The sequence below is a fragment of the Pecten maximus genome, chromosome 2, assembly GCF_902652985.1.
Source record: "Pecten maximus chromosome 2, xPecMax1.1, whole genome shotgun sequence".
In the NCBI taxonomy this organism is placed as follows: Eukaryota; Metazoa; Mollusca; class Bivalvia; order Pectinida; family Pectinidae; genus Pecten; species Pecten maximus.
In genome coordinates, this window is record NC_047016.1 from 13241097 (window position 1) to 13267618 (window position 26522).

The following is a 26522-nucleotide window of genomic DNA, read 5'->3' on the forward strand; positions in this document are numbered from 1 at the left end:
TGTGACTCCATCTCATGGGGAATTTGAAGAGCTGGTAATACGTCAATGTTAATTAGATAAAGGCTAGGTAAAAAGATTCAACAGGTTTCATTTTGTTGTAACTTTGTACCATTATTTCATGCCAAACTGAGTCATGTTATATTTTGCACCCCTGGGTTCCAAGATCTCCAGTGGTTTTGTCTTGACAAGCTAACCAAGCTTGAGCTGTTGTTCATGATGACCGACTTGCTTGTAACTTTATTATGAAATCTGCTTATTTTTCCTTCTATCTGGGACAAGTTGACCATGCAACAGCTACATGTTGTTTACGACAGTCGTGTTGTGACTGGTACCGTAAACTCTTCCCTTTCTACATACTTCCCTTTCCAATGGGGACAAGTTGACCAACAACTACATGTTGTTTACGACAGTCGTGTTGTGACTGGTACCGTAAACTCTTCCCTTTCCACATACTTCCCTTTCCAATGGGGACAAGTTGACCAACAACTACATGTTGTTTACGACAGTCGTGTTGTGACTGGTACCGTAAACTCTTCCCTTTCCACATACTTCCCTTTCCAATGGGGACAAGTTGACCAACAACTACATGTTGTTTACGACAGTCGTGTTGTGACTGGTACCATAAACTCTTCCCTTTCCACATACTTCCCTTTCCAATGGGGACAAGTTGACCAACAACTACATGTTGTTTACGACAGTCGTGTTGTGACTGGTACCATAAACTCTTCCCTTTCCACATACTTCCCTTTCCAATGGGGACAAGTTGACCATGCAACAGCTACATGTTGTTTACGACAGTCGTGTTGTGACTGGTACCGTAAACCAACAGCTACATGTTGTTTACGACAGTCGTGTTGTGACTGGTACCGTAAACCAACAGCTACATGTTGTTTACGACAGTCGTGTTGTGACTGGTACCGTAAACCAACAGCTACATGTTGTTTACGACAGTCGTGTTGTGACTGGTACCGTAAACCAACAGCTACATGTTGTTTACGACAGTCGTGTTGTGACTGGTACCGTAAACTCTTCCCTTTCCACATACTTCCCTTTCCACATACTTCCCTTTCCAACGGGGACAAGTTGACCAACAGCTACATGTTGTTTACGACTGTCCTGTTGTGACTGGTATGTAATGTAGGTATATATATATCATGTCATTTCTATATGTTGTGCTACATTCGGAAATATACTAAGTTGAATTGGTACTGAGAATGACTGGTTTTGGGAACTCATCCCTAGCTTTCTTGGACAGTTGTACAATAAAGGTAGACCTGTTACTTACCCGACAATTAACCTTCCTCACTATTGTTACAAAGCCAGATATATAACACTTTGTTGTCCTCATACACGTTTAGAACACAAACAAAATATAGCCACTGTTTAGTTCTCAGTAGAAATTCTTTGATCACATAGCTATGACCAATATGTATACCCTGCCCATTAACGTAATATAAGATTGGTTTGGAGATCTTTATATAGATTCAGTTTTGATACATCACACAACCAATATGATTATTTAAATATCATATTGGTTGTGTCATATAACTTTTATCATATTTACTTTACAAACCAGAAGGAAAGATTCCAAAATAGATTCAGTTTTGCAGTAGGAAATAGTTTCTGTATGAGTGATTTTCCTAATTGTCTTTAACATAATTTTCACAAAATGAACATCTGTGTTTTAGCTCCATTAATATGATGTAACCATTTAGCAAACTATATGATACCCCAGTAGACTCACATGTACATATTAGTAAGGAAGTCTTTGGCAGATTAATATGAGTCATTATAAGATATTAGTCTGTGTCATATTTCACTAGTTGTAACAAGATATTCCAATTCTTTAACAACTTAAGTTCAGTTTTCATTAGACAAGAGCAATGAGCCAAAGGGTTCTTACTACAGATTAACATAGCACAGATGTCTATCTCTATATGAATTGAATTTAGAAATTTGTAATTGGAATCAGAAATGGTTTTATGTCTGTGTAAGGGGATATTGACCAGTATATATAGTTAATAGTGCCCGTCTCTGTGAAGTAGAAACTCAATATGTTATAGCCAGGTATGTAAATTTATCGAACATAACAAAGTTACATTATCTTTCATGTTGGTAGAATGTGCTGGCTTTTAGGACAGACCGCATATGCCATTCCTTAAGTGCATTACAATGACTTTAATCTTTTATATGTTTTAGTCCTGTTTAAGATTGTATTTATTGTAATTTCAGAAGCGAGAAACTTGATGGAGGGCACAGCTGTAGATACAGGCCCACGTCACTTGCTTCATCTTGATCATGAACCCATCGAACAGCGAACATATGAACTCCTCCTCCCACCAGATGGCACCAACAGCAAACAGCCAAAAGTTCGCAAGGTGGCAGCAGGTCCTCCCCTACCATCATACAAAGGTAAGTTACTAAGTTGTGACATCAGCACCGGCAGGTCCTCCCCAACCCTCCTACAGAGGTAAGTTAGTGGTGACATCAGCACTAGCAGGTCCTCCCCTACCCTCCTACAGAGGTAAGTTAGTGGTGACATTCAGCTCCTACAGAGGTAAGTTAGTGGTGACATCAGCACCAGCAGGTCCTCTCCAACCCTCCTACAGAGGTAAGTTAGTGGTGACATCAGCACCACCAGGTCCTCCCCTACCCTCCTACAGAGGTAAGTTAGTGGTGACATCAGCACCACCAGGTCCTCCCCAACCCTCCTACAGAGGTAAGTTAGTGGTGACATCAGCACCTCCAGGTCCTCCCCTACCCTCCTACAGAGGTAAGTTAGTGGTGACATCAGCACCGGCAGGTCCTCCCCAACCCTCCTACAGAGGTAAGTTAGTGGTGACATCAGCACCAGCAGGTCCTCTCCTACCCTCCTACAGAGGTAAGTTAGTGGTGACATCAGCACCGGCAGGTCCTCCCCAACCCTCCTACAGAGGTAAGTTAGTGGTGACATCAGCACCAGCAGGTCCTCTCCTACCCTCCTACAGAGGTAAGTTAGTGGTGACATCAGCACCTCCAGGTCCTCCCCTACCCTCCTACAGAGGTAAGTTAATGGTGACATCAGCACCGGCAGGTCCTCCCCAACCCTCCTACAGAGGTAAGTTAGTGGTGACATCAGCACCAGCAGGTCCTCTCCTACCCTCCTACAGAGGTAAGTTAGTGGTGACATCAGCACCTCCAGGTCCTCCCCTACCCTCCTACAGAGGTAAGTTAGTGGTGACATCAGCACCGGCAGGTCCTCCCCAACCCTCCTACAGAGGTAAGTTAGTGGTGACATCAGCACCACCAGGTCCTCCCCAACCCTCCTACAGAGGTAAGTTAGTGGTGACATCAGCACCTCCAGGTCCTCCCCTACCCTCCTACAGAGGTAAGTTAGTGGTGACATCAGCACCGGCAGGTCCTCCCCAACCCTCCTACAGAGGTAAGTTAGTGGTGACATCAGCACCGGCAGGTCCTCCCCAACCCTCCTACAGAGGTAAGTTAGTGGTGACATCAGCACCGGCAGGTCCTCCCCAACCCTCCTACAGAGGTAAGTTAGTGGTGACATCAGCACCAGCAGGTCCTCCCCAACCCTCCTACAGAGGTAAGTTAGTGGTGACATCAGAATCAGCAGGTCCTCCCCAACCCTCCTACAGAGGTAAGTTAGTGGTGACATCAGCACCAGCAGGTCCTCTCCTACCCTCCTATATGTACATTATTTTAGGGCATCAGATTACACATTTTTGGCAACCAAATTGGTCAAAATCTTGGTGCTAACAATTGTAAGTAATGTAAAAAGTTGAAAAGGAACAGCAATTTTGCTTCAGATGTAAGTGTACAAGAACAGTAACTATGGTACCTGATAATTAATATTGCTTTCTACCAATCACCCTAGGCAGGAGAATAATTGTTGTAGGGTAGCCCAGTGGAACAGCTTCTGTGTGAGTTTAAATGTCATCCAATAGGTCATTTTAAGGCTCATTACATCCGGACTATAACAGAGATGTAAATAGTTTGATAAGTCTGTAACGGTACCTGGCTTTAAATTAATCATTACAGTATTGTACATAATACATACAGGTAAATCTAAATGTATATTCTCATACAGGTAAATTTAAACTGTAGACTCATACAGGTAAATCTAAACTCTCTTCTCATACAGGTAAGTCTAAACTGTAGTCTCATAAAGGTAAATCTACACTCTAGTCTCATACAGGTAAATCTAAACTGTAGTCTCACAGGTAAATCTAAACTGTAGTCTCATACAGGTAAATCTAAACTGTAGTCTCATACAGGTAAATCTAAACTAGTCTCATACAGGTAAATCTAAACTGTAGTCTCATACAGGTAAATCTAAACTGTAGTCTCATACAGGTAAATCTAAACTCTAGTCTCATACAGGTAAATTTAAACTGTAGACTCATACATGTAAATCTAAACTGTAGTCTCATACAGGTAAATCTAAACTGTAGTCTCATACAGGTAAATCTAAACTAGTCTCATACAGGTAAATCTAAACTCTAGTCTCATACAGGTTAATCTAAACTCTATCACACAGGTAAATCTAAACTCTAGTCTCATACAGGTAAGTCTAAACTGTAGTCTCATACAGGTTAATCTAAACTGTAGTCTCATACAGGTAAATCTAAACTGTAGTCTCATACAGGTTAATCCAAACTCTAGTCTCATACAGGTAAATCTAAACTCTAATTTCACACAGGTAAATCTAAACTGTAGTCTCACACAGGTAAAACTAAACTGTAGTCTCATACAGGTTAATCTAAACTCTAGTCTCATACAGGTAAATCTAAACTTTATTATTTGTAAAATATTCTCAGTTGTCGGTAAATATACAACAAAACTGAACTGACTAAGCTATCTAGCTAGTGGTCTTGTATACACATAGTTATTGACTGGTATGGAATTTATTGAGAGTAATACTAAAATGTGTCACAGTGCCATAGCAATGTTAAATTATTATAACGTTATATATAGTTTTGCTGCTGTAAATGAACTTTTGTGTAATGGTGCTCCACCCTGATCAAGTTTCCCAGATCAAACGTGTGCTTGTCTCAAAGTGGCATTGTTCTGTTTGGTTAGATACCGGTCAGGGGCGTATCATACTCAGGCTCTAGGCTTTGTTTATTCAGTAAGCTGATCAGGTGTCCTGCCTCCCCCTCCTTTCACCAACATGACTTTCTCTTTCCATTACAAAGTGGAATTTGTTACCTGAATTATATCAACTGGCAGAAACACAGAAGTCTGAAGAAACAATGGCAATTGTCAAAGGTTTTTGTATCTATCAATTGATATTTAATTTGTTAAGGTAACACAAATGCTTCACTTGTTAGAGACTATGTAAATTGTCACATTACCTAATTGATCATGACCCAGTGTTGTTCACCTATTATATGTGACAAATTTTTCATCAAAAAGTATAGCCACCTTATTGATTTGTCACGTTACTATATTTATATTACTCGTGTGATTTCATTTGAATTGAATGTAATGTCACTTACTTGATGAGAGTGTGACATTGATGAGAGTGTGACATTACATTGTTGTTTTGTTTGTGTTTAACATCACATTATGTGACCTTCGTTGTTTGACTTTTGTTCCAGGCTTTAGCGAGACTGAAGTGAAGTACAAACATGCAGAGCCCAAGCCAGTCAAAACACATGATATTCGTAAAAAGGAGAAGCGGAAGAAGACCAGCTTCAAATTACAGGAAAAGAAACCAGATTTTTTTGGTAAATTCACAAGCACTTTAAATTTCAACACATTATTATTATTTTGATGATTTGCCTATGAGTTATGTCCCTTATGATGTCAATGTTTAAATATTTATACAGGTATTTAGTTAGCTAGTTTTAACATGTACAGTATCTTTCCGGCTGACTTAACATATTAGCCTGTTATCACCATTGTAATCTTTGTTACTCAGATGATGGGAAGAGAAGACAAAATAGCTGACAAACCAAAGAAGATGACACGAGTAATTGCTTCCAGCTCAAGGAAACCTAGCAAACAGGAGGCACAGAAGAAAGGTAGATAACACTGTCCTGTTTACTAGTACTCTGTATCTATCTTGCAGTAAGACCATGCCTGGTAATATATAGCAGTACATTAGAAATATCAGCAAATGTACAATTGCATGATTTTTGTGTGTTTGTTTGAATTGATATTAATGAAAATCTTGGACAATTTATAATTACTGGGAGAGAACAATCCGTGTACAACCTGCCATGCAGGTAGGGTGTAAGAATTGTAGCTAATACCTCCAGTCCATGATCATAAGAGGCACTTCACTAAATTTAGGATGCTATTATTCTAGTTCCTTCTAAAAATATTCTTATTCCTAATGGCTCCTTGACAATGCCTAGCTTTTGGGCATTAGTAGAGTATTTGCCCTACGTGTGAGGAAGTGCTTTGGGATATGTCTCTGGGCTGCTCAGCATTTTTGGGAGTGGGACGACTGGTTCACCCCATTGTCACTATAATGTGACTGGTTGGGTGCCTGCTGGGTGTCTTTTGAAGTATGGTTCATTGAGGTAGCACTAAAATTCACTATCAGTTCCACATTATCAGAAGGAGACAACACAGCCTTCCAAACCACACACACTCACTACATGCATAATAAAAAATACAGGGAAGGCCGTCTTTTATGGCCATAGCTGGATACCCCCATAACAGTGGTTCTGTGTGATATTTTATGATCTCCCTGTACAAGGTCCCATCAACACTGCCTGTATTCTGAACTTTAAGGAATGCTCAATATTATATTATGTATAATAACACCAGACTTTGATCTTGTATCAGTCCTCCTCTGCAAATATTGTTATTAGCTTCACACAAGGTTTAATCTTCCTACCAAGGTATCTGTTCCTTGTTTGATGTGTCTACTGTAGGAAGGTATCTGTTCCTTGTTTGATGTGTCTACTGTAGGAAGGTTTCTGTTCCTTGTTTGATGTGCCTACTGTAGGGAGGTGTCTGTTCCTTGTTTGATGTGTCCGCTGTAGGAAGGTATCTGTTTGATGTGTCTACTGTAGGAAGGTATCTGTTCCTTGTTTGATGTGTCTACTGTAGGAAGGTATCTGTTCCTTGTTTGATGTGTCTACTGTAGGAAGGTATCTGTTCCTTGTTTGATGTGTCTACTGTAGGAAGGTATCTGTTCCTTGTTTGATGTGTCTACTGTAGGAAGGTATTGGTCCCTTGTTTGATGTGTCTACTGTAGGAAGGTTTCTGTTCCTTGTTTGATGTGTCTACTGTAGGAAGGTATCTGTTCCTTGTTTGATGTGTCTGCTGTAGGATGGTATCTATTCCTTGTTTGATGTGTCTACTGTAGGAAGGTATTGGTTCCTTGTTTGATGTGTCTACTGTAGGAAGGTATTGGTCCCTTGTTTGATGTGTCTACTGTAGGAAGGTATTGGTTCCTTGTTTGATGTGTCTGCTGTAGGAAGGTATCTGTTCCTTGTTTGATGTGTCTACTGTAGGAAGGTATTGGCTCCTTGTTTGATGTGTCTGCTGTAGGAAGGTATTTGTTCCTTGTTTGATGTGTCTACTGTAGGAAGGTATTTGTTCCTTGTTTGATGTGTCTACTGTAGGAAGGTATCTGTTCCTTGTTTGATGTGTCTACTGTAGGAAGGTATCTGTTCCTTGTTTGATGTGTCTACTGTAGGAAGGTATCTGTTCCTTGTTTGATGTGTCTACTGTAGGAAGGTATTGGTTCCTTGTTTGATGTGTCTACTGTAGGAAGGTATCTGTTCCTTGTTTGATGTGTCTACTGTAGGAAGGTTTCTGTTCCTTGTTTGATGTGTCTACTGTAGGAAGGTATCTGTTCCTTGTTTGATGTGTCTACTGTAGGAAGGTATCTGTTCCCTGTTTGATGTGTCTACTGTAGGAAGGTATCTGTACTTTGTTTGATGTGTCTACTGTAGGAAGGTATTTGTTCCTTGTTTGATGTGTCTACTGTAGGAAGGTATTTGTTCCTTGTTTGATGTGTCTACTGTAGGAAGGTATATGTTCCTTGTTTGATGTGTCTACTGTAGGAAGGTATTTGTTCCTTGTTTGATGTGTCTACTGTAGGAAGGTATATGTTCCTTGTTTGATGTGTCTGGTGTAGGAAGGTATATGTTCCTTGTTTGATGTGTCTACTGTAGGAAGGTATTTGTTCCTTGTTTGATGTGTCTACTGTAGGAAGGTATATGTTCCTTGTTTGATGTGTCTGGTGTAGGAAGGTATATGTTCCTTGTTTGATGTGTCTACTGTAGGAAGGTATTTGTTCCTTGTTTGATGTGTCTACTGTAGGAAGGTATCTGTTCCTTGTTTGATGTGTCTACTGTAGGAAGGTATTTGTTCCTTGTTTGATGTGTCTACTGTAGGAAGGTATTGGTTCCTTGTTTGATGTGTCTACTGTAGGAAGGTATCTGTTCCCTGTTTGATGTGTCTACTGTAGGAAGGTATCTGTTCCCTGTTTGATGTGTCTACTGTAGGAAGGTATTGGTTCCTTGTTTGATGTGTCTACTGTAGGAAGGTATCTGTTCCCTGTTTGATGTGTCTACTGTAGGAAGGTATATGTTCCTTGTTTGATGTGTCTACTGTAGGAAGGTATTTGTTCCTTGTTTGATGTGTCTACTGTAGGAAGGTATCTGTTCCTTGTTTGATGTGTCTACTGTAGGAAGGTATTTATTCCTTGTTTGATGTGTCTACTGTAGGAAGGTATTGGTTCCTTGTTTGATGTGTCTACTGTAGGAAGGTATCTGTTCCCTGTTTGATGTGTCTACTGTAGGAAGGTATCTGTTCCCTGTTTGATGTGTCTACTGTAGGAAGGTATTGGTTCCTTGTTTGATGTGTCTACTGTAGGAAGGTATCTGTTCCCTGTTTGATGTGTCTACTGTAGGAAGGTATCTGTTCCTTGTTTGATGTGTCTACTGTAGGAAGGTATCTGTTCCTTGATTGAAGATACATCAGCACTCACAAATTTGATGTGTGTATGTTACATATGGTTAAACGTTCCTCTTTCTTCTTACCGAAACTATTTCTCAGATACGACAGGTGGATTATAAGTTAATTTAACGATTTAGTAAAACACCTCTTTCAAATAATATAATGACAAATTTCTTATAAATAGTAAGTGAAAAAAGAAATCATGAATAAAGTGTGAAGTATTGAATGACATCGGTGTTTATATCCTACATGTGACTGAACTATTGGATGTTTGTGCATGTCAGAAATACCTGTTTGCATGTGCTTGTCAATTACTTAGCTCTTCATAAGGTAAACACCTATGCAGATGTTAAACTTCTCGCAATTTACACACTTCAATAAACTCTTCACAAGTTGAATTTAATCTGGTAATCTTATATAACAACAAGTGTTTATGAAATGATGATATGTAAAGAGGTATTTTTGATTTGTAAAGAGAACTATTAGAGATGAGACGGGCCACCCCCTGGACGTAAGTGGTAAATGTTTGTGTGGCTCTGGTGAAAAATAGGAACAGGATCCATCAAATTTTTTGTTTAATGTACTGGGTTGTACCCACAAGGGTCAAGTTTAGGTGTTTATTTCTTAAGAATATGGTTTCTGTAATTTCCTGCTAATTGTCCTTGTGTAAATGTGTGGGGGTTTTTTTTTGGGGGGGGGGGGGGGGGGGGATATACCAATGAGAATATAGCTTAGGTATTTGAAGCAATTGGTGTTGAGATAAGACCTTTTCGTCCGTGCTACATTTGCGGGCCTGCTGACCTTGACCATGACCTTTGACCTACTTTTAAAAAACTTTAACCTTTGCCACTGTACATTAACTATTCAAGATAGGGCTTTCATATTTGGCATTTGTGTTCCTCAATTATGACAAAACCCTTCCATTGGCACAACATTTGCAGACCTGCTGACCTTGGTTCACTATGCAAAATGGTGTCCCTGTCACATTTCACATAATCACCACAGGCTGTCAAATTTTCCAATGCTTTAATCAGGTCTGGTAGTCTGAATGTTTGTCTGGGAGAAACAATCACCTACAATTGCCAAATTGATGGCATATTGTGCAATACAAGTATTGTACCTTTCTCTCTCAAAGCTAAAACATTCCCAAAAAATATAAAAAGTCCACTTCATTATTAAAAAGAGTAAAAGTTTATGTATAGAAATATATGATTTGTTGCCAGATTACTTCAACAGTCAGACTGATTTTATTTATTGTTTCTTCAGAAATCATCACCACATCGTCATGGAGAGCAGGCCAAGAATTGGTGTTACGTGAACTGGGACCAATTAAAGTCCGCCGAACATCACAGACCTCTCAGACAAGTAAGTTACCCAGTCCGCCGAACATCACAGACCTCTCACACAAGTAAGTTACCCAGTCCGCCGAACATCACAGACCTCTCAGACAAGTAAGTTACCCAGTCCGCCGAACATCACAGACCTCTCAGACAAGTAAGTTACCCAGTCCGCCGAACATCACAGACCTCTCAGACAAGTAAGTTACCCAGTCCGCCGAACATCACAGACCTCTCAGACAAGTAAGTTACCACCAGAGAAATACTTATCTTATGCTGGCACTTGTTTAATTATCCATTGTGATGGGATTCCTTTTACATTGGCAAACTGTGCATCTGAAGAACAATTTGATGGTCTGATATAAAGTGTCTAGTGTATTGGTATATATAACCTCTCAACTCCCTATAATTAAACCTTATTGAAAACTTCACTAAAAAAGGTTTTTGTAATCTTCTTCATATATAAATCATTTCAAAGATGGCAAAATTTTGAGCATTTAAGACCTAATTGAAATAACAACAGCATGATATATTAGAATTTAGAGATGTAAAAGATCCTTATTGATTCCTTTGTAAATGGTGCCCTGTTACACACGGTGTATTTTGTAAAGTTAGGGAGTGTGATGTCACTAATAATTAATCTCTATCAGCTATTACACGTTTGAAATCCATGAGATTGAAAGGCTGAGTCCATATCTTCCACATGTATAAATCTGATAGTATACAACATATAATTACACAACCATGTTCTGTACAGCTAGTTTTTTTTCCAAGTTTATTCATTCACTTGCATAGCAAGTTCACTTCTGTTACACACTTTTTTCTTTCTTTGTTCAAATCTTTTGAACTTGAAGAAATTGTTTCTGAAAAAATGCTAATGGATAGCTATTGATTTTCTCAAAAAATGTAACTTAGAATAAGGATTTTTTTTTCTTGAATTTCTTTGTGACAAAATGTCAGAAAAAAAAAATGGATTTTTTATATTCAATCTTGTTTCTATTCATAGTCTGAACTTGCAAAAAGCTCAGTTTTAACAATTGTGAACTTTAGATTCATATATACAATCTTATTAGGAATCCAAAAAAAAATATGTTCAGAGTATTCAAGCTGCACTGATCAGTTGAAATACCAAACCTTGGGTCGGTATATTAGTACCTAGCCTTTGGTTTTGTCATAATTGAGTACTTAGTCTATGTCAGATTTTGATGTGCTCTGGTCAGGATATGATTATAGAATGTGATTAGGTTTTAATGGGGTTGTCTTATTTTAATGGACTATATTCAGGATTTAATGGACTAGTCAGATTTTAATGGACTATAGTCAGGATTTAATGGACTATTGTCAGGGTTTAATAGACTATAATCATCAGGATTTAATGGACTATATTAAGGATTTAATGGACTAGTCAGGTTTTAATGGACTATAGTCAGGATTTAATGGACTAGTCAGGTTTTAATGGACTATAGTCAGGATTTAATGGACTATTGTCAGGGGTTAATAGACTATAATCATCAGGATTTAATGGACTATATTAAGGATTTAATGGACTAGTCAGGTTTTAATGGACTATAGTCAGGATTTAATGGACTAGTCAGGTTTTAATGGACTATAGTCAGGATTTAATGGACTATTGTCAGGGGTTAATAGACTATAATCATCAGGATTTAATGGACTATATTAAGGATTTAATGGACTATGGTCAGGATTTAATAGAATATAGTCAGGTTTTAACGGACTATAGTCGGTTTAATGGACTAGTCAGGTTTTAACGGACTATAGTCGGTTTAATGGACTATAGTCTGGATTTAACAAACTATAGTCGGGTTTAATGGAATATAGTCTGGATTTGATGGACTATATTCTGGATTTAATGGACTATAGCCAGGATTTTATAGACTATAGTCATGAAATAATGGACTAAAGCAAATAGAAAAGATAATTATTTCAGCTAAGAATTGAACTGTTTTGTTTGAATATTAAAAATGATTTTATCACTAAGCAATAGTAAGAGGTCATATTTCTATATAACGCTACATGTACCTTTTTCAGCCATCCATAATTCTGTACCAGTTGTGTGTACTGTGGTACATGTTTTTCAGCCTTCCGTTGTTCTGTTCCAGTTGTGTGTGGTACATGTTTTTCAGCCTTCCGTTGTTCTGTACCAGTTGTGTGTGGTACATGTTTTTTAGCCTTCCGTTGTTCTGTACCAGTTGTGTGTGGTACATGTTTTTCAGCCTTCCATAATTCTATACCAGTTGTGTGTGGTACATGTTTTTTAGCCTTCCGTTGTTCTGTACCAGTTGTGTGTACTGTGGTACATGTTTTTCAGCCTTCCGTAATTCTGTACCAGTTGTATGTGGTACATGTTTTTCAGCCTTCCATAATTCTATACCAGTTGTATGTGGTACATGTTTTTCAGCCTTCCATAGTTCTGTACCAGTTGTGTGTGGTACATGTTTTTCAGCCTTCCGTTGTTCTGTACCAGTTGTGTGTGGTACATGTTTTTCAGCCTTCCGTTGTTCTGTACCAGTTGTGTGTGGTACATGTTTTTCAGCCTTCCGTTGTTCTGTACCAGTTGTGTGTGGTACATGTTTTTCAGCCTTCCATAATTCTGTACCAGTTGTGTGTGGTACATGTTTTTCAGCCTTCCATAGTTCTGTACCAGTTGTGTGTGGTACATGTTTTTCAGCCTTCCATAGTTCTGTACCAGTTGTGTGTGGTACATGTTTTTCAGCCTTCCATAGTTCTGTACCAGTTGTGTGTGGTACATGTTTTTCAGCCTTCCATAATTCTGTACCAGTTGTGTGTGGTACATGTTTTTCAGCCTTCCGTTGTTCTGTACCAGTTGTGTGTGGTACATGTTTTTCAGCCTTCCATAATTCTATACCAGTTGTGTGTGGTACATGTTTTTTAGCCTTCCGTTGTTCTGTACCAGTTGTCAATACTGTACAATTTGTATGTACATGTATAGATATATACTTTTTCAATCGCAGGGTTACCTGGAGAATGTCTGTTTTATAGTGTTAAGTCCGTCTATCGTAGATCATATTTCCGTACCTGTTTTATTATGGTTGTGTAAATAAAAGCTGATATCGCTCCTTTATTTGTAATTGAATACTGTATCCTTTCACTTAGATATTAACCACATATAGAAAACGTGTATGATGGGTGAAGGATTAATCAGACATTATGGTATTATGGAGTTTTCCTCAATCAATAACGAAACGCTAGATTAGAGATATTAGAACACTGCTAGTCAATTCAAGCAGTTTCTTATTACAATGTATTATTGGCAAGTATTGTCTAGATCCAGTCACAGCCACAAGGAAACACAGAACTATTTTGAATGAGAAATGCAATAAGAATGAAATTGTATTCTACAAAACCCTGCCGGCAAAGAGAAATCAATTTTGGATGATAACAGAGTAATTGTTATTCTTAATGTTTTATGAGATTTAATTTTGAAAAAAAAATTGATAACTGGTGTGGCCATGGAAAATGTACTAAAGTCACCCTAAGGTTTAAATGGCAGTTATTATTACTAGATTGGATATTTACATCTTGAAATAGAAAAATACATTATCTGAAAAATTCTTTACAATTATAATGAATTATTGATATATTGTTATTTATTTATGTACATATCATTTGGACCTCTAATTTTAGCAGAGTTCTTTTGCTGAAATTATGATTTAACTAAGTGCAGTTTCTGTACATAGTTTTCAACATCAAGTACTGTGGGTGCATGCGCCAATTCATCATAATGCTAATCTTTTAAAATTCAGTTATGCTAAAAATATTGAGTGCAAAAAATATATAGGTTTTACAGCATTAAACAGTAACTTTAAAAGGTGTACTGAGGTAGTGTAAACATTTGTATAATTCTAAGTCAGGAAAAGTTTTTCTGTAGTGTAAACATTTCATTGTAAGTTCTAAATAAGTCGGGAAAAGTGTTTCCCCTCGCATTATTTTGTGGCAATGTATACTGGTACATGTATTTTGGACATAAAATAAATTCATAAAAATCGTTGGACAAAATTCTAAGAAGTATTTTTTATTGAAATTGTATCAATTACATATATACTTTCTCCCTTTAATGCAGGTGACCCACCAGATCAAGCCATGCATGCAGCAGAATTAGCTGATGAACGAGATGCTGATTTCAAGATGCAAGACTTTGAAGCCAACAAGGAACATGCATCCTCCACTGCAGCTGAACTTGAGCGAGCACGTGTACTGTCAGAGGAGGCTCGAAGGGTCCTCAGTGACCTCAACTATGGTATTGTCTTCTTCGTAGTGTTCTATCCATTTGTCTACTCTACCATGGGATTGTCTTCTTTGTAGTGTTGTATCCAACTTTTGTCTACTCTACCATGGGATTGTCTTCTTCATAGTGTTGTATCCAACTTTTGTCTACTCTACCATGGGATTGTCTTCTTCGTAGTGTTGTATCCAACTTTTGTCTACTCTACCATGGGATTGTCTTCTTTGTAGTGTTGTATCCAACTTTTGTCTACTCTACCATGGGATTGTCTTCTTCATAGTGTTGTATCCAACTTTTGACTACTCTACCATGGGATTGTCTTCTTCGTAGTGTTGTATCCAACTTTTGTCTACTCTACCATGGGATTGTCTTCTTCGTAGTGTTGTATCCAACTTTTGTCTACTCTACCATGGGATTGTCTTCTTCGTAGTGTTGTATCCAACTTTTGTCTACTCTACCATGGGATTGTCTTCTTCGTAGTGTTGTATCCAACTTTTGTCTACTCTACCATGGCCCCTGTTTTATCCTTAACTTAAGGAAGTCCTTAACTTAAATTCTCTTTAAGAAAATATTACTGGATTTAAGGAAAATATCATTGGATTGAAGGACAAAATCTTAGTGTAGAGGTGTTTTGTAAATTTTGTAATTGAGGAAACTAGGGCCTGTTCTAGGTACATCAAGTTACAGTCATACATTTTGCAATTCTGTGTAGTTTTGTTGCTCCATTATCATTTTTTTGCAATTCCTCAAATTTTGTCTGTCAATGATCTACCATTTTTGATGTTTTTCTATATGTGTTACACTCCAGGTTCAGATGAGGATGACATGACAGGAAAACATGGTGATGATGCTAGACACAGAAGTCGCAAGTCAGCAATTAAAAGAAAAGCCCCTAAATCTACCGGTACGTAATTAAGTTAGAAGCTGGCCCATTTACCAATACCTTACTCTGCAATATGACCTTTATTTAAGAAAGAAAAAAAAATAATAAATTGACCTATCAATTATTCAAAAGTTGGATGCTTCAAGGATTCGGTTGACAGCTTTCCATTAGTTTGATTGTTGAATGATTGGTCTCCGAGGGATGCTGTTTATCATGTACAGACTAATTGTAACAATCATTCTCAAAAAGTCAGCACTGTAGATGCCACATCCAAATGTGTTCCTTGCAATGTGTATGTAACTTGATATTATATCACATAGAGTTATAATGACAGGCTGTCACAGAGCTCCCTGGCATTGACATGGTCAGATTACTAGTGGATAGCAAAATTATAGTGTTTGCTTAGTGGATTGGATTCTGAAATGATCAATGTGTGTTCATGTTCTTCAGGACATGGATGTGCCCAAATAGAAAATTTGAATAGTAATTTTCATTACTACATAGAAACAAAATTGTTAGATTTTTTGTTGTTAATATTAATTCCATCTAGATGTCACGTTTTCTGCTATACGATTTATCACTTGTCATGCCCTGATGTGTGCCGTGTGATCATCACACAGAATGGATAGCAGTATTTTCAGTACATTTTGTAAATTGGTAAGCCTGGTAATAATCTTAATATTTTCCTGAATTTAAAGCAAATTGTGCAAAATCGAATTTTCATATTAAATTTTGTACTATTAGAATTCTATCAGGTTAGTAATGGGAAAGCCCCCATTAAGCTCATTCCTATAGTTTTATTATTTGTAGTTAATCTCCACAGGAAGCTGTTACACAGCGCTTTAAAGGGTTTACAGTGTTATTGTACCCTGTCTATAATAATCATTTGTATTCTGGCAATAAACTGTGTTAAACTTAATGGGACTGTTCTCATGATCAGTCTAACAATAGAATTAATACTAGTCAAATTTGAATAGTGAATATTAATCCATTTCTGCTGTGAGGAAACCCAGTGAGTAGCCATCACCAAATGAAATACAGCTTCAAAAATGACCATGTGCAGTCATTGCAGCATCAAGATCAAGAACAATCTGGTGACAATAATCTATTCACATCGTTAGACCAATATACTTAGTGTCAGGTTCATAAGAACACCTGTTGTCCTTAGTGCCAGTCAATAAGTGTATATGGTTCAGGTTAGACATTTGTCAGACAACTTTACATCTCCACAATCAAAATTACACTTACATTATAGCTTTGATGTATTTGGAAGGGCATATCACTCTTGCTACACACGACTTGCAGTGGACCTCTATCTCATATCCATTGTGTGGACATTTCAGTACCTTACTCTATACAGATGTATACTGTGTGAGAAATCTGTTAAAGTCAATAGTGTATCCAGTCCCAGCTATTGACTGGTGGCCCAGACATCGGATTAGTTGATATGATACAGTAACACATTGGTTGTCCTCTAGACTTACAGTGATGGTTATTAAACATCAACTTCTGTTGAGAGATATTTTCACCAAGGTGACAGAATCATGAAGAACATTGTCTTGTTGCTAAATACCGTCTTCATTATTGATCTTCTGTATTTCCACTAAAACATTTGACATGGTTTAACAATGGAGGTGATCATTGTTTGGGAGGGGGACAGCAGGGCTGTATATGCAGTAGGGATAGATGGCACTGTATGACCTATATTGTCTGAGAGCCATTCACAGGTGTGATAATCAGAACCATTCACAGGCGTGATGGACATATGATTAGATAGGTATATTAAGACCATTTATGATTAGTGATAACAATTATTCCTCCACACCCCAGCATTTGTTCTACTGATGGAAGAATTATCATGTTTCCCAATATGTACACAGAGCCTGGGGATATATGCTTAATCCACTCCCACCATTTGTTCTAATGACAAATCTTTGTGAAAATATCATCTTTTTGGAAGAAGGGAAAAAAGAATTGGCATGATAGCAAGGGAGTGGGCAGTGTGTTGTATGGTGATGACAGATATGTCATTGAATTTGAACCAATGCCAAGTTACCAGTTACATGTCTAAAATCAAGATAGTCTCAATGTGTTAGTCATAGTTTACCTGTAGACTCATTTGTAGAACAAGGCTTGTCAAAGGTACAGTGCTACTCTTACAAACTCTTAATGGGATGATTTAATTATATGTAAGGACTAATTAGTTCTGTGGGGATTTCAATTCCTAATCAGCAGGTAAAGATATCATTTTAGTCTGTTACATGTGAAACAATTACTGAACAAAGTACAAGGTTATAGAATTAAAATTAACCAACTTAATTAGGTTCGTTAAAATGAAAACTCATAAACAGCAGATTTCAAAAAAAAAAAAATTATATGAACAAAAACTGATATAGAGGAAGAATAAAATGGAGTAAGAAATTGTGAGTAAGGCATAAAGAATAATGAAGTTAATTTAGATAGAGAAAACAAATGTAAAGATAATAGGTGATGAGATTTAAAAAGTATCAGTATGGTATATAAAATGACTGTGATCTGTTTTGTTACTATGACAGAGACGGAGAAACAGCAGCCTATAGCCAAGCAACGTCACTATGACGCCAAGGAAGTGAGACGTTATATACAGCAGCAGAAGCGTGCAAGGCTTCGCCAACAACGTGAGGACGAACAAAAACAGAAAGAGGCAGATAAAGTTAAACGCAAGCAGTTAGAGGAACTGTACAACAAACAGAAACAGTCAGCTGTGACCTCGGCCTCGCACACCAAAAAGGGAAAGGATGTTCCTGAACGTCGTGATGGGCGACAGAGTCGCCACCGCGGTGATGAAACTTTTATTCATCCGGCTAGTCTGGCTGATCTTCCAAGACATCATCCTTTCCATGAAAATAGACAGAGAATGGTGGTAGGTATAAAAAGATTAATCACTGAATAAGTATTGCATATTTATTGCACTAAAATGATATTTAATTCTTCCTATTAATTATTTAATGAAGTTTTCTTTTCGATCGTTATTGATATCTTATATGGAGCAGTTCATTTAATTATCCATTTGATGTGTTTGTGAATTAACCCCTAGATATTTGAAAACCCTTAATACTGTTCAAAATACCATCTCATGCATGTATTTATGACAATAGGAAATTATTTTCTTATTAAAATGACCTATTAAGAGATGACTGAAAGAACTTTCTGGAGGAGTTCACTGAATACAGTTTATTAAAGTTCTTTATAATTGATTTGATCAGGTGAGCAGCGAGTCAGAGAAAGAAAACAGAGGAATTTGTCACTCAGACGAGGAGATGAGTGATGATAGCTCAACGATAACTGGGGATTCAATGGAGGAGGAAACTACAGAAACGGCCACCCCAAGGTATTAAATTTGTCCTTATATATATCTACCATAAATATATTGTTCAATACCGATGGTCCAGTTATTTGCAGTTTTACCAGAAGTTTAAAGCAAAAGGGATTAGATACATTTTTATTCCTCAAAAAAACTAATTTAATAAAAATCAATTTTTCACTGATGAAAAATTCTTCTTAACTTCAGATATTCTTATTTACAAAAATGTGTAGAAATTGACCAAATAGAAGTGATTGTTGACTGATATGAACCAGTTGAGGTTGTGACTTGGCCCTGATCCAGGGTATTGTGAGATATCTGGTGACTAAGTAATGTTCTGGTATATAGGTTTACACTCCAGTGTCTAACTTGTAAACAACTCCACAGGAACAGTTCTATCAGAAATCAGTTATGGAAATCTTTTTGCCATAGTGTTTTTAATTAGTGTTTAAAGTAGAAAATTATTCATGATAGGTATGGAATAGAATGTATAGGTCTGTTGAAAATATGCCAGACTTTTAATTCAAGAACATTATCCAGAATATATCTAATGGGTGCATTACATTAATTTTTTTATATGATGTTTCAGGGTGGAAGCTGAGAAAACAAAAGTGAAATTCACAGGAAAAACTAATGACAAGGACAGTGAAACGGTGCCAAATAATTTTCCAGTTGATGGGGAAAATAATATTCGAAATGTTGGTGGATTTACGTTTAATGTGGAGGGAGTGATGAATAAATTCTCTCAAGCACTTCATAGCAAAGGGGAGCAACTCTCCTCAAACTCTGGGGTGGGGGGATCTGTGCCATCTGTTAATGGAGGCCTACATGCAGCACCTGATGGTGCGGTGGAACTGCCACGAACTCGTGCCGACAGAATACAGGCAATAAAAGCCACTGCTGCCACACTGCAGAGCCGTATTCAAGCAGAGGCTCGTAAAATTACCGGCCACGATGTCGAAGGTAAGGAAATATATTAAGAAGAGCACATTGTACTTGTATTACAGTAAGGAGAAGTGTTATATCCTGTTTTGTTATCCTGACTAGACCTGTCATATAATCACTATACCAATACAGGTACCAACCTATAGAAAAGTCATCACAGCTCTATAGCAGGCATTATCAAATGTGATCAATTCTTCAAAAACACTTCAAGTGCCCAATAAATACCATGATAAATTCTTCAAAAACACTTCAAGTGCCCAATAAATACGATTATAGTATCACCAATCTGTTGGCCTGGATAGCACTGTGTTAGATTTTATAATTGGATGACATATGTTCCATGGAACAGAGTTATCTGTTGTTTACCATTATTCCATCATTCCTGTGATGGAATATATTCATTTTTGCCATGTGAGTTTATCACTTGGTGAGGCCATGTTTTCCACACTGAAATGATGTCTTTGGCCCAGAAATATAGGTTTTGGTCCTTTGTCCACTTTAGATCACATTTTCCCAAATTTATGGTATATCTCATGTGCTCTGTCAATTAAATTACCTGAGAGGATGTGTGGGTGTATGTCAGGATGTGTGGGTGTCTCTCAGGATGTGTGCATGCCTCTCGGGATGTGTGGGTGTATGTCAGGATGTGTGGGTGTATGTCAGGATGTGTGGGTGTCTCTCCATCTTCGCTAGCCAAGGCTTCTGATTACATTACACTCCACGAACCCTTGGTGGATATAGTCGTGTTCAAACCGTCGCACCCTGGAATCCTAGGGCACCCAATCAAATCGCGTTTTACGTTCTGGCTTGGTTTCGCAGTAAACAAAAAATGCGGCACCCGGTACAGAGCTACCTTGCCGACTATGTCATGGCATTTTACCTAAATACAAAAATCACAATCTTTGGGGGAACATTCGCAGTGTTTGATCAATTCATATAAGTCATTGATCACATATCTCATCGAAATGACACCAAACCTCGATGTGTGATTGTAAACATCACCGATGAAGTAAATCGGTAACGCTTGTTTTGATTGGTCGAAAATTTCATGCGTGAAGGGTGGTAATTTTGAATCACCGCTAGAGGGCCAGAACTGACGCCTATATCTGCCAAAGGTTCGTGGAGTGTAACGTAATCAGAAGCCTTGGCTAGCGAAGAATGTCATTTGTGTCTCTCAGGATGTGTGGGTGTCTTCTAGGAAGAGTGGGTGTCTCTCAGAATGTGTGGGTGTATGTCAGGATGTGTGGGTGTCTCTCAGGTGTGGGTGTATCTCAGGATGTGTGGGTGTCTCTCAGGATGTGTGTGTGTGTCTCAGGACGTGTGGGTGTCTCTTAGGAAGTGTGGGTGTATCTCAGGATCTGTGTGTGCCTCTCAGGATGTGTGAGTATCTCTCAGGATGTGGGCGCACCTCTCAGGATGTGTGCGTGCCTCTCAGGATGTGTGCGTGCCTCAAGATGTGTGCGTGCCTCTCAGGATGTGTGTGTCTCTCTCAAGATGTTGCACTCAGAAAGTCGGTCTTGTGCCTGGAGCTCTCTGTTTACAGAGTCATGACCCTTTGTTTTTTATATCAAAATTTGTTAACAGTAATTTGAGATTGCATAGCTTGGCAAATTTTTTTTGGCACTCATCATAGTTTAAACCATGTCGATTGCTTCTATCCAAGGTTTTAGTATCCTTCCAGTGTAGCATTGCCAATCAGACTTTGTTTACAAGTTCATCACAAAGTAATAAAAAAGCGGGATGCTTCCCTTGGGAAATACTAAAGGTGTAATGGTTTAATAAGCTTCACGAAAGTGGCATCTAGGGATGCAGCATTTCCAAGCCATGCATGACAGATTACCTTTAAAAATGTAGAAGATTCAAATGACCCATGGAGAAAAGGTGTGGAGGTTGGAATGTCAATTTGTAGGTCTTATTTAGCTGGTATTAACGAACTGCTGCACACTAGTACTATAAAGGTAATGATGATAAATATGATTGGTAGCCTTAAGATATCACAAAAAAATGAAATATATCAGGACAATTCCTCAAATAAGGACATTTATTCTCAAATGTCGTTTGCTGAGTGTATGTAAACACTTAATTAGCTGTCTGTGGGGTGGACAGTGAGATTATAAATTGTGTGTGACAAGTTCATTATAGCCATGCATTATACCAAATGATTAATGCTATATATAAGTCTCATCATTCATAAATCCTCGAGTATACAGATTTTTCTATACTCTAATTTGCCCCACTGCTTATTTCTTCTCGTGTGCTTTATTGCTTTATACAACTAGATTCTAAAGAGAACTCTTATGATATTCACAGCATTTTCATTTTTTCTATTTTCATTTCAAATTCAATAATACATGTTGAATAGAGAAATTTATCCCTTTTCTAATATTTAATAAAGCTCTATTGAATTGACCTTTGTGATAGTTATACAGCATTTATCTTTACCTGTAAAGCCGTGACACAACAGAGACTCCCAAACATAATTGAATCAATATTTATAGCCAGATTTAACCTTGGTTTGTTAATATGTTGATGATTGCAGATAATTTTCCTTAAGAAATTTTCATATAGTTTGTAAACCTTGTCAGCCATTATTTGTTGACAAGATTTTATCAGTTTTTTTGGTTTTTTTTACAATTAATAAGGATTTGAGTAAAATCCAGAAGACAAATAGGTACATGTGTACTATTCTGTTCGCATTCTCTGAAAACTTTATAAAATTAATATGATTTTATTAGCACATTGCCACAAATTATTACCCAAGTTTATCACATTAAAAATTAAACATAATTTAATAAGAATTTCCACCTGCTTAAACTTTTATTAAAAACCTTCATGGAATTACACACATTAAAAACCTTCATGGAATTACACACATTGAATTAAAAACGTTCATGTTGAGAGTGTGGAGGGAAAAGACTATCCTGCCAAGGTCTTGTAGTCTTAATATACTGAATTTGGAATTGATGATACATTGTGTAATGGTGACCGATTTTAACCTACAGTGACTGACAGTGAACATAATGAATATTCAGATTTTGTGCATCCTTCTTATGTATATTTTCCTATAAGTAAATTTAAATCCACAATTGCACAACAGTATATCAAAGTGGATGTTTTATTCACATACAATGTGTAGCTGGCATTCAATGTCATTGCTGTGAAGTAAGTCAGTTGGATACACAAGAAACCAGGGGAAATCTTTTATTTCTTAAATGTATGAACTCTTTTTAAAATAGCTGTCATGTGATTATGATAATTATGACATTTTGGTTTTGGAAAACATAATTGAAATACACACTTTTTAGCTCACCGGTTACGATTAACCTTGAGCTAATGCTGTACCCGCAGCATCAGCGTCCCACCCCACTTCAAAGTTTTTGGGGTAATTTTTTTGAAAGCTTGTAAGCCCAAAAGTATACACCTCACAACCTTCTAATTTGGTTTATACATTCATTAGAGGTCTAGGAGTGATGTTATGGCAAAATCATGCAGAAAAAAATGTGATTTTTTTGCATTTTACCATTTTGTGGACATAACTTTTTTGGCACCAAAACCCACTTTAAAGTTTTTGGAAAGCTTGTAAGTCCAAAAGTGTACACCTCACAACCTTCTAATTTGGTTTATAGATTCATTAGAGGTCTAGGAGTGATGTTATGGCAAAATCATGTAGAAAAAATTGTGATTTATTTCGCATTTTACCATTTTGTGGACTTCATTTTTTTGGCACCAAAACTCACTTTAAAGTTTTGGGGGTAAGTTTTTGAATAGCTTGTAAGTCCACACACTTCTATTTTGGTTTATACATCTATTAGAGGTCTAGGAGTGATGTTATGTGACGTACAATTTCAGAGTGACATTCTTATACTTACATAAAAAATGAGTGCATAGTGTGATTGCTGCTGGTGAGCTTCCCAATCATTGATTGCACTTGTTATTGAGCAGATATCAAGTTTGCATGGAAAATATATTTAGACTATTAGAGATGAACCATTGGTTTGAAGGAACTGTCTGTATGGAAATGTTTATTTGATTTAATTTCTTGAATGTCAATCAACCAGATCTGTATCAATAATACATAGCAGTGTGTCAGTGGTATATTACTGCTATCAGACAAGGTCTCCTGACCAGGGACTCTGAGGAATAGTTCATACCTATTGACAGAGATATACCGTATTTGACCTAATAAGGGCGCAGGGCGCGGGTAATTGACAGTGGGGGCGCCCTTATTAAGATTAGTTATTCTGAAGTTTTATGAAACAGACTATACCTTATAGCAGAATACCCAAGGTTGTGGAAACGGTAAAATATTCAGTCATAAAAATATTCCAGATGAAGATATCTATTCATTATCATATATTAAGCTTAAACATCACTTGAATACTCATGTAAACTTGTAAACCATGCCAGCTGATCTTTAGACCAGAGAACGTGCGTTCCACCATTTTATGTTCAAATGGAACTCTTTTGTGTTCTATTTATTTCTATTTCCCAGATCATATCAGACATCGTTTTCTTTGACCTAATAATTGATTTACAATGTCTTTTACTAGCTTTCTGTTCTGAACAAAAGTTATTTATCAACAAGAATGAAGTCTTTACTTTATCTTCAGATAAAGATGGTAAGTTATTATTTGTATGTGTGTTTAGTTTTGGGTGCTCTTTGCACTGACATGTCATCTGTAGCCTGTAGGAATACACAAAATGTGGCGAAAACATGTGTTCCAGTTACTTAATTTGCTGAAGAAAATTGAACACATAAAGTAGCAAAATATTTCACATGAATTATTACTTTTGAACACCATTTTGAAACTCAGTCAAAGATTTATTTCCTTGAAAAAAGGTAGGGGCGCCCTTATTAGGGCAGGCGCCCTTATTAGGTCAAATACGGTATATGCTATCACTGGAGAAATTATCATACTGTGTTTATACTGTAAAGAACATATCGGTGAACACTATACGATCCTAAATCACAAGTGATTTCTCAATGTATTAATGATGATGTTTATAGCTTATATATATTCCTGATTAGCTCTGTCACAACTCAAGATTTTACCAGTGAGACTGTGTACCCCTGAATTGTTACAACCTCTTCACCAGTGAGTCTGTGTACCCCTGAATTGTTACAAGCTCTTCTCCAGTGAGTCTGTGTACCCCTGAATTGTTACAAGCTCTTCTCCAGTGAGTCTGTGTACCCCTGAATTGTTACAACCTCTTCACCAGTGAGTCTGTGTACCCCTGAATTAATTGTTACAACCTCTTCTCCAGTGAGTCTGTGTACCCCTGAATTGTTACAACCTCTTCACCAGTGAGTCTGTGTACCCCTGAATTGTTACCTCTTCACCAGTGAGTCTGTGTACCCCTGAATTGTTACAACCTCTTCACCAGTGAGTCTGTGTACCATTGAATTGTTACAACCTCTTCTCCAGTGAGTCTGTGTACCCCTGAATTGTTACAACCTCTTCTCCAGTGAGTCTGTGTACCCCTGAATTGTTACAACCTCTTCACCAGTGAGTCTGTGTACCCCTGAATTGTTACCTCTTCACCAGTGAGTCTGTGTACCATTGAATTGTTACAACCTCTTCTCCAGTGAGTCTGTGTACCCCTGAATTGTTACCTCTTCACCAGTGAGTCTGTGTACCATTGAATTGTTACAACTTCTTCTCCAGTGAGTCTGTGTACCCCTGAATTGTTACCTCTTCACCAGTGAGTCTGTGTACCATTGAATTGTTACAACCTCTTCTCCAGTGAGTCTGTGTACCCCTGAATTGTTACAACCTCTTCACCAGTGAGTCTGTGTACCCCTGAATTGTTACAACCTCTTCTCCAGTGAGTCTGTGTACCCCTGAATTGTTACAAGCTCTTCTCCAGTGAGTCTGTGTACCCCTGAATTGTTACAACCTCTTCACCAGTGAGTCTGTGTACCCCTGAATTGTTACCTCTTCACCAGTGAGTCTGTGTACCCCTGAATTGTTACCTCTTCTCCAGTGAGTCTGTGTACCCCTGAATTGTTACAACCTCTTCTCCAGTGAGTCTGTGTACCCCTGAATTGTTACAACCTCTTCACCAGTGAGTCTGTGTACCCCTGAATTGTTACCTCTTCACCAGTGAGTCTGTGTACCATTGAATTGTTACCTCTTCACCAGTGAGTCTGTGTACCATTGAATTGTTACAACTTCTTCTCCAGTGAGTCTGTGTACCCCTGAATTGTTACAACCTCTTCACCAGTGAGTCTGTGTACCATTGAATTGTTACAACCTCTTCTCCAGTGAGTCTGTGTACCCCTGAATTGTTACCTCTTCACCAGTGAGTCTGTGTACCATTGAATTGTTACAACCTCTTCTCCAGTGAGTCTGTGTACCCCTGAATTGTTACAACCTCTTCTCCAGTGAGTCTGTGTACCCCTGAATTGTTACAAGCTCTTCTCCAGTGAGTCTGTGTACCCCTGTTGAAACTGAGACATAAAAGCAAAAGTGGATACATGATTTTGCCAGTGGGTGTGAACTTTGACCCTTACACCAGATACCCCAAAAATATCTAGTTACAAAACCCTTCTGTGTTCCCCACTGAACAAGTGATTTTGTGATCCAAGGTGAATTGTTAAAACCATCATTTATCACGAGACTTTGTGTCCTAAATTCAGGGTTTCAGTCTGATGTTAACTATATATAGTTTGGTGTCCTAAATTCAGGGTTTCAATCTGATGTTAACTATAGTTCGGTGTCCTAAATTCAGTGTTTCAGTCTGATGTTAACTATAGTTAGGTGTCCTAAATTCAGGGTTTCAGTCTGATGTTAACTATAGTTAGGTGTCCTAAATTCAGTGTTT

The 26522-nt window shown here is 37.7% G+C and overlaps 1 protein-coding gene across 3 annotated transcripts in view; it reads left to right on the plus strand.

Annotated features, from left to right (window-relative positions):
- Positions 1-26522, plus strand: part of LOC117318089 (centrosome-associated protein 350-like) — a 72732-nt gene that overhangs the window by 17514 nt on the left and 28696 nt on the right. For 2 of the 3 annotated variants that reach the window (XM_033873092.1, XM_033873100.1), the window contains exons 2-10: positions 2233-2412; positions 5601-5729; positions 5924-6026; positions 10192-10290; positions 14365-14541; positions 15335-15430; positions 17965-18311; positions 18655-18779; positions 19342-19715. In XM_033873092.1, the coding sequence (XP_033728983.1) occupies positions 5631-5729; positions 5924-6026; positions 10192-10290; positions 14365-14541; positions 15335-15430; positions 17965-18311; positions 18655-18779; positions 19342-19715 (1420 nt within the window). In that variant the 5' untranslated portion in view covers positions 2233-2412; positions 5601-5630. Of the gene's footprint in view, positions 1-2232; positions 2413-5600; positions 5730-5923; positions 6027-10191; positions 10291-10311; positions 10506-14364; positions 14542-15334; positions 15431-17964; positions 18312-18654; positions 18780-19341; positions 19716-26522 lie in introns of those variants that run through there. The other variant, XM_033873108.1, reaches the window with a different exon arrangement.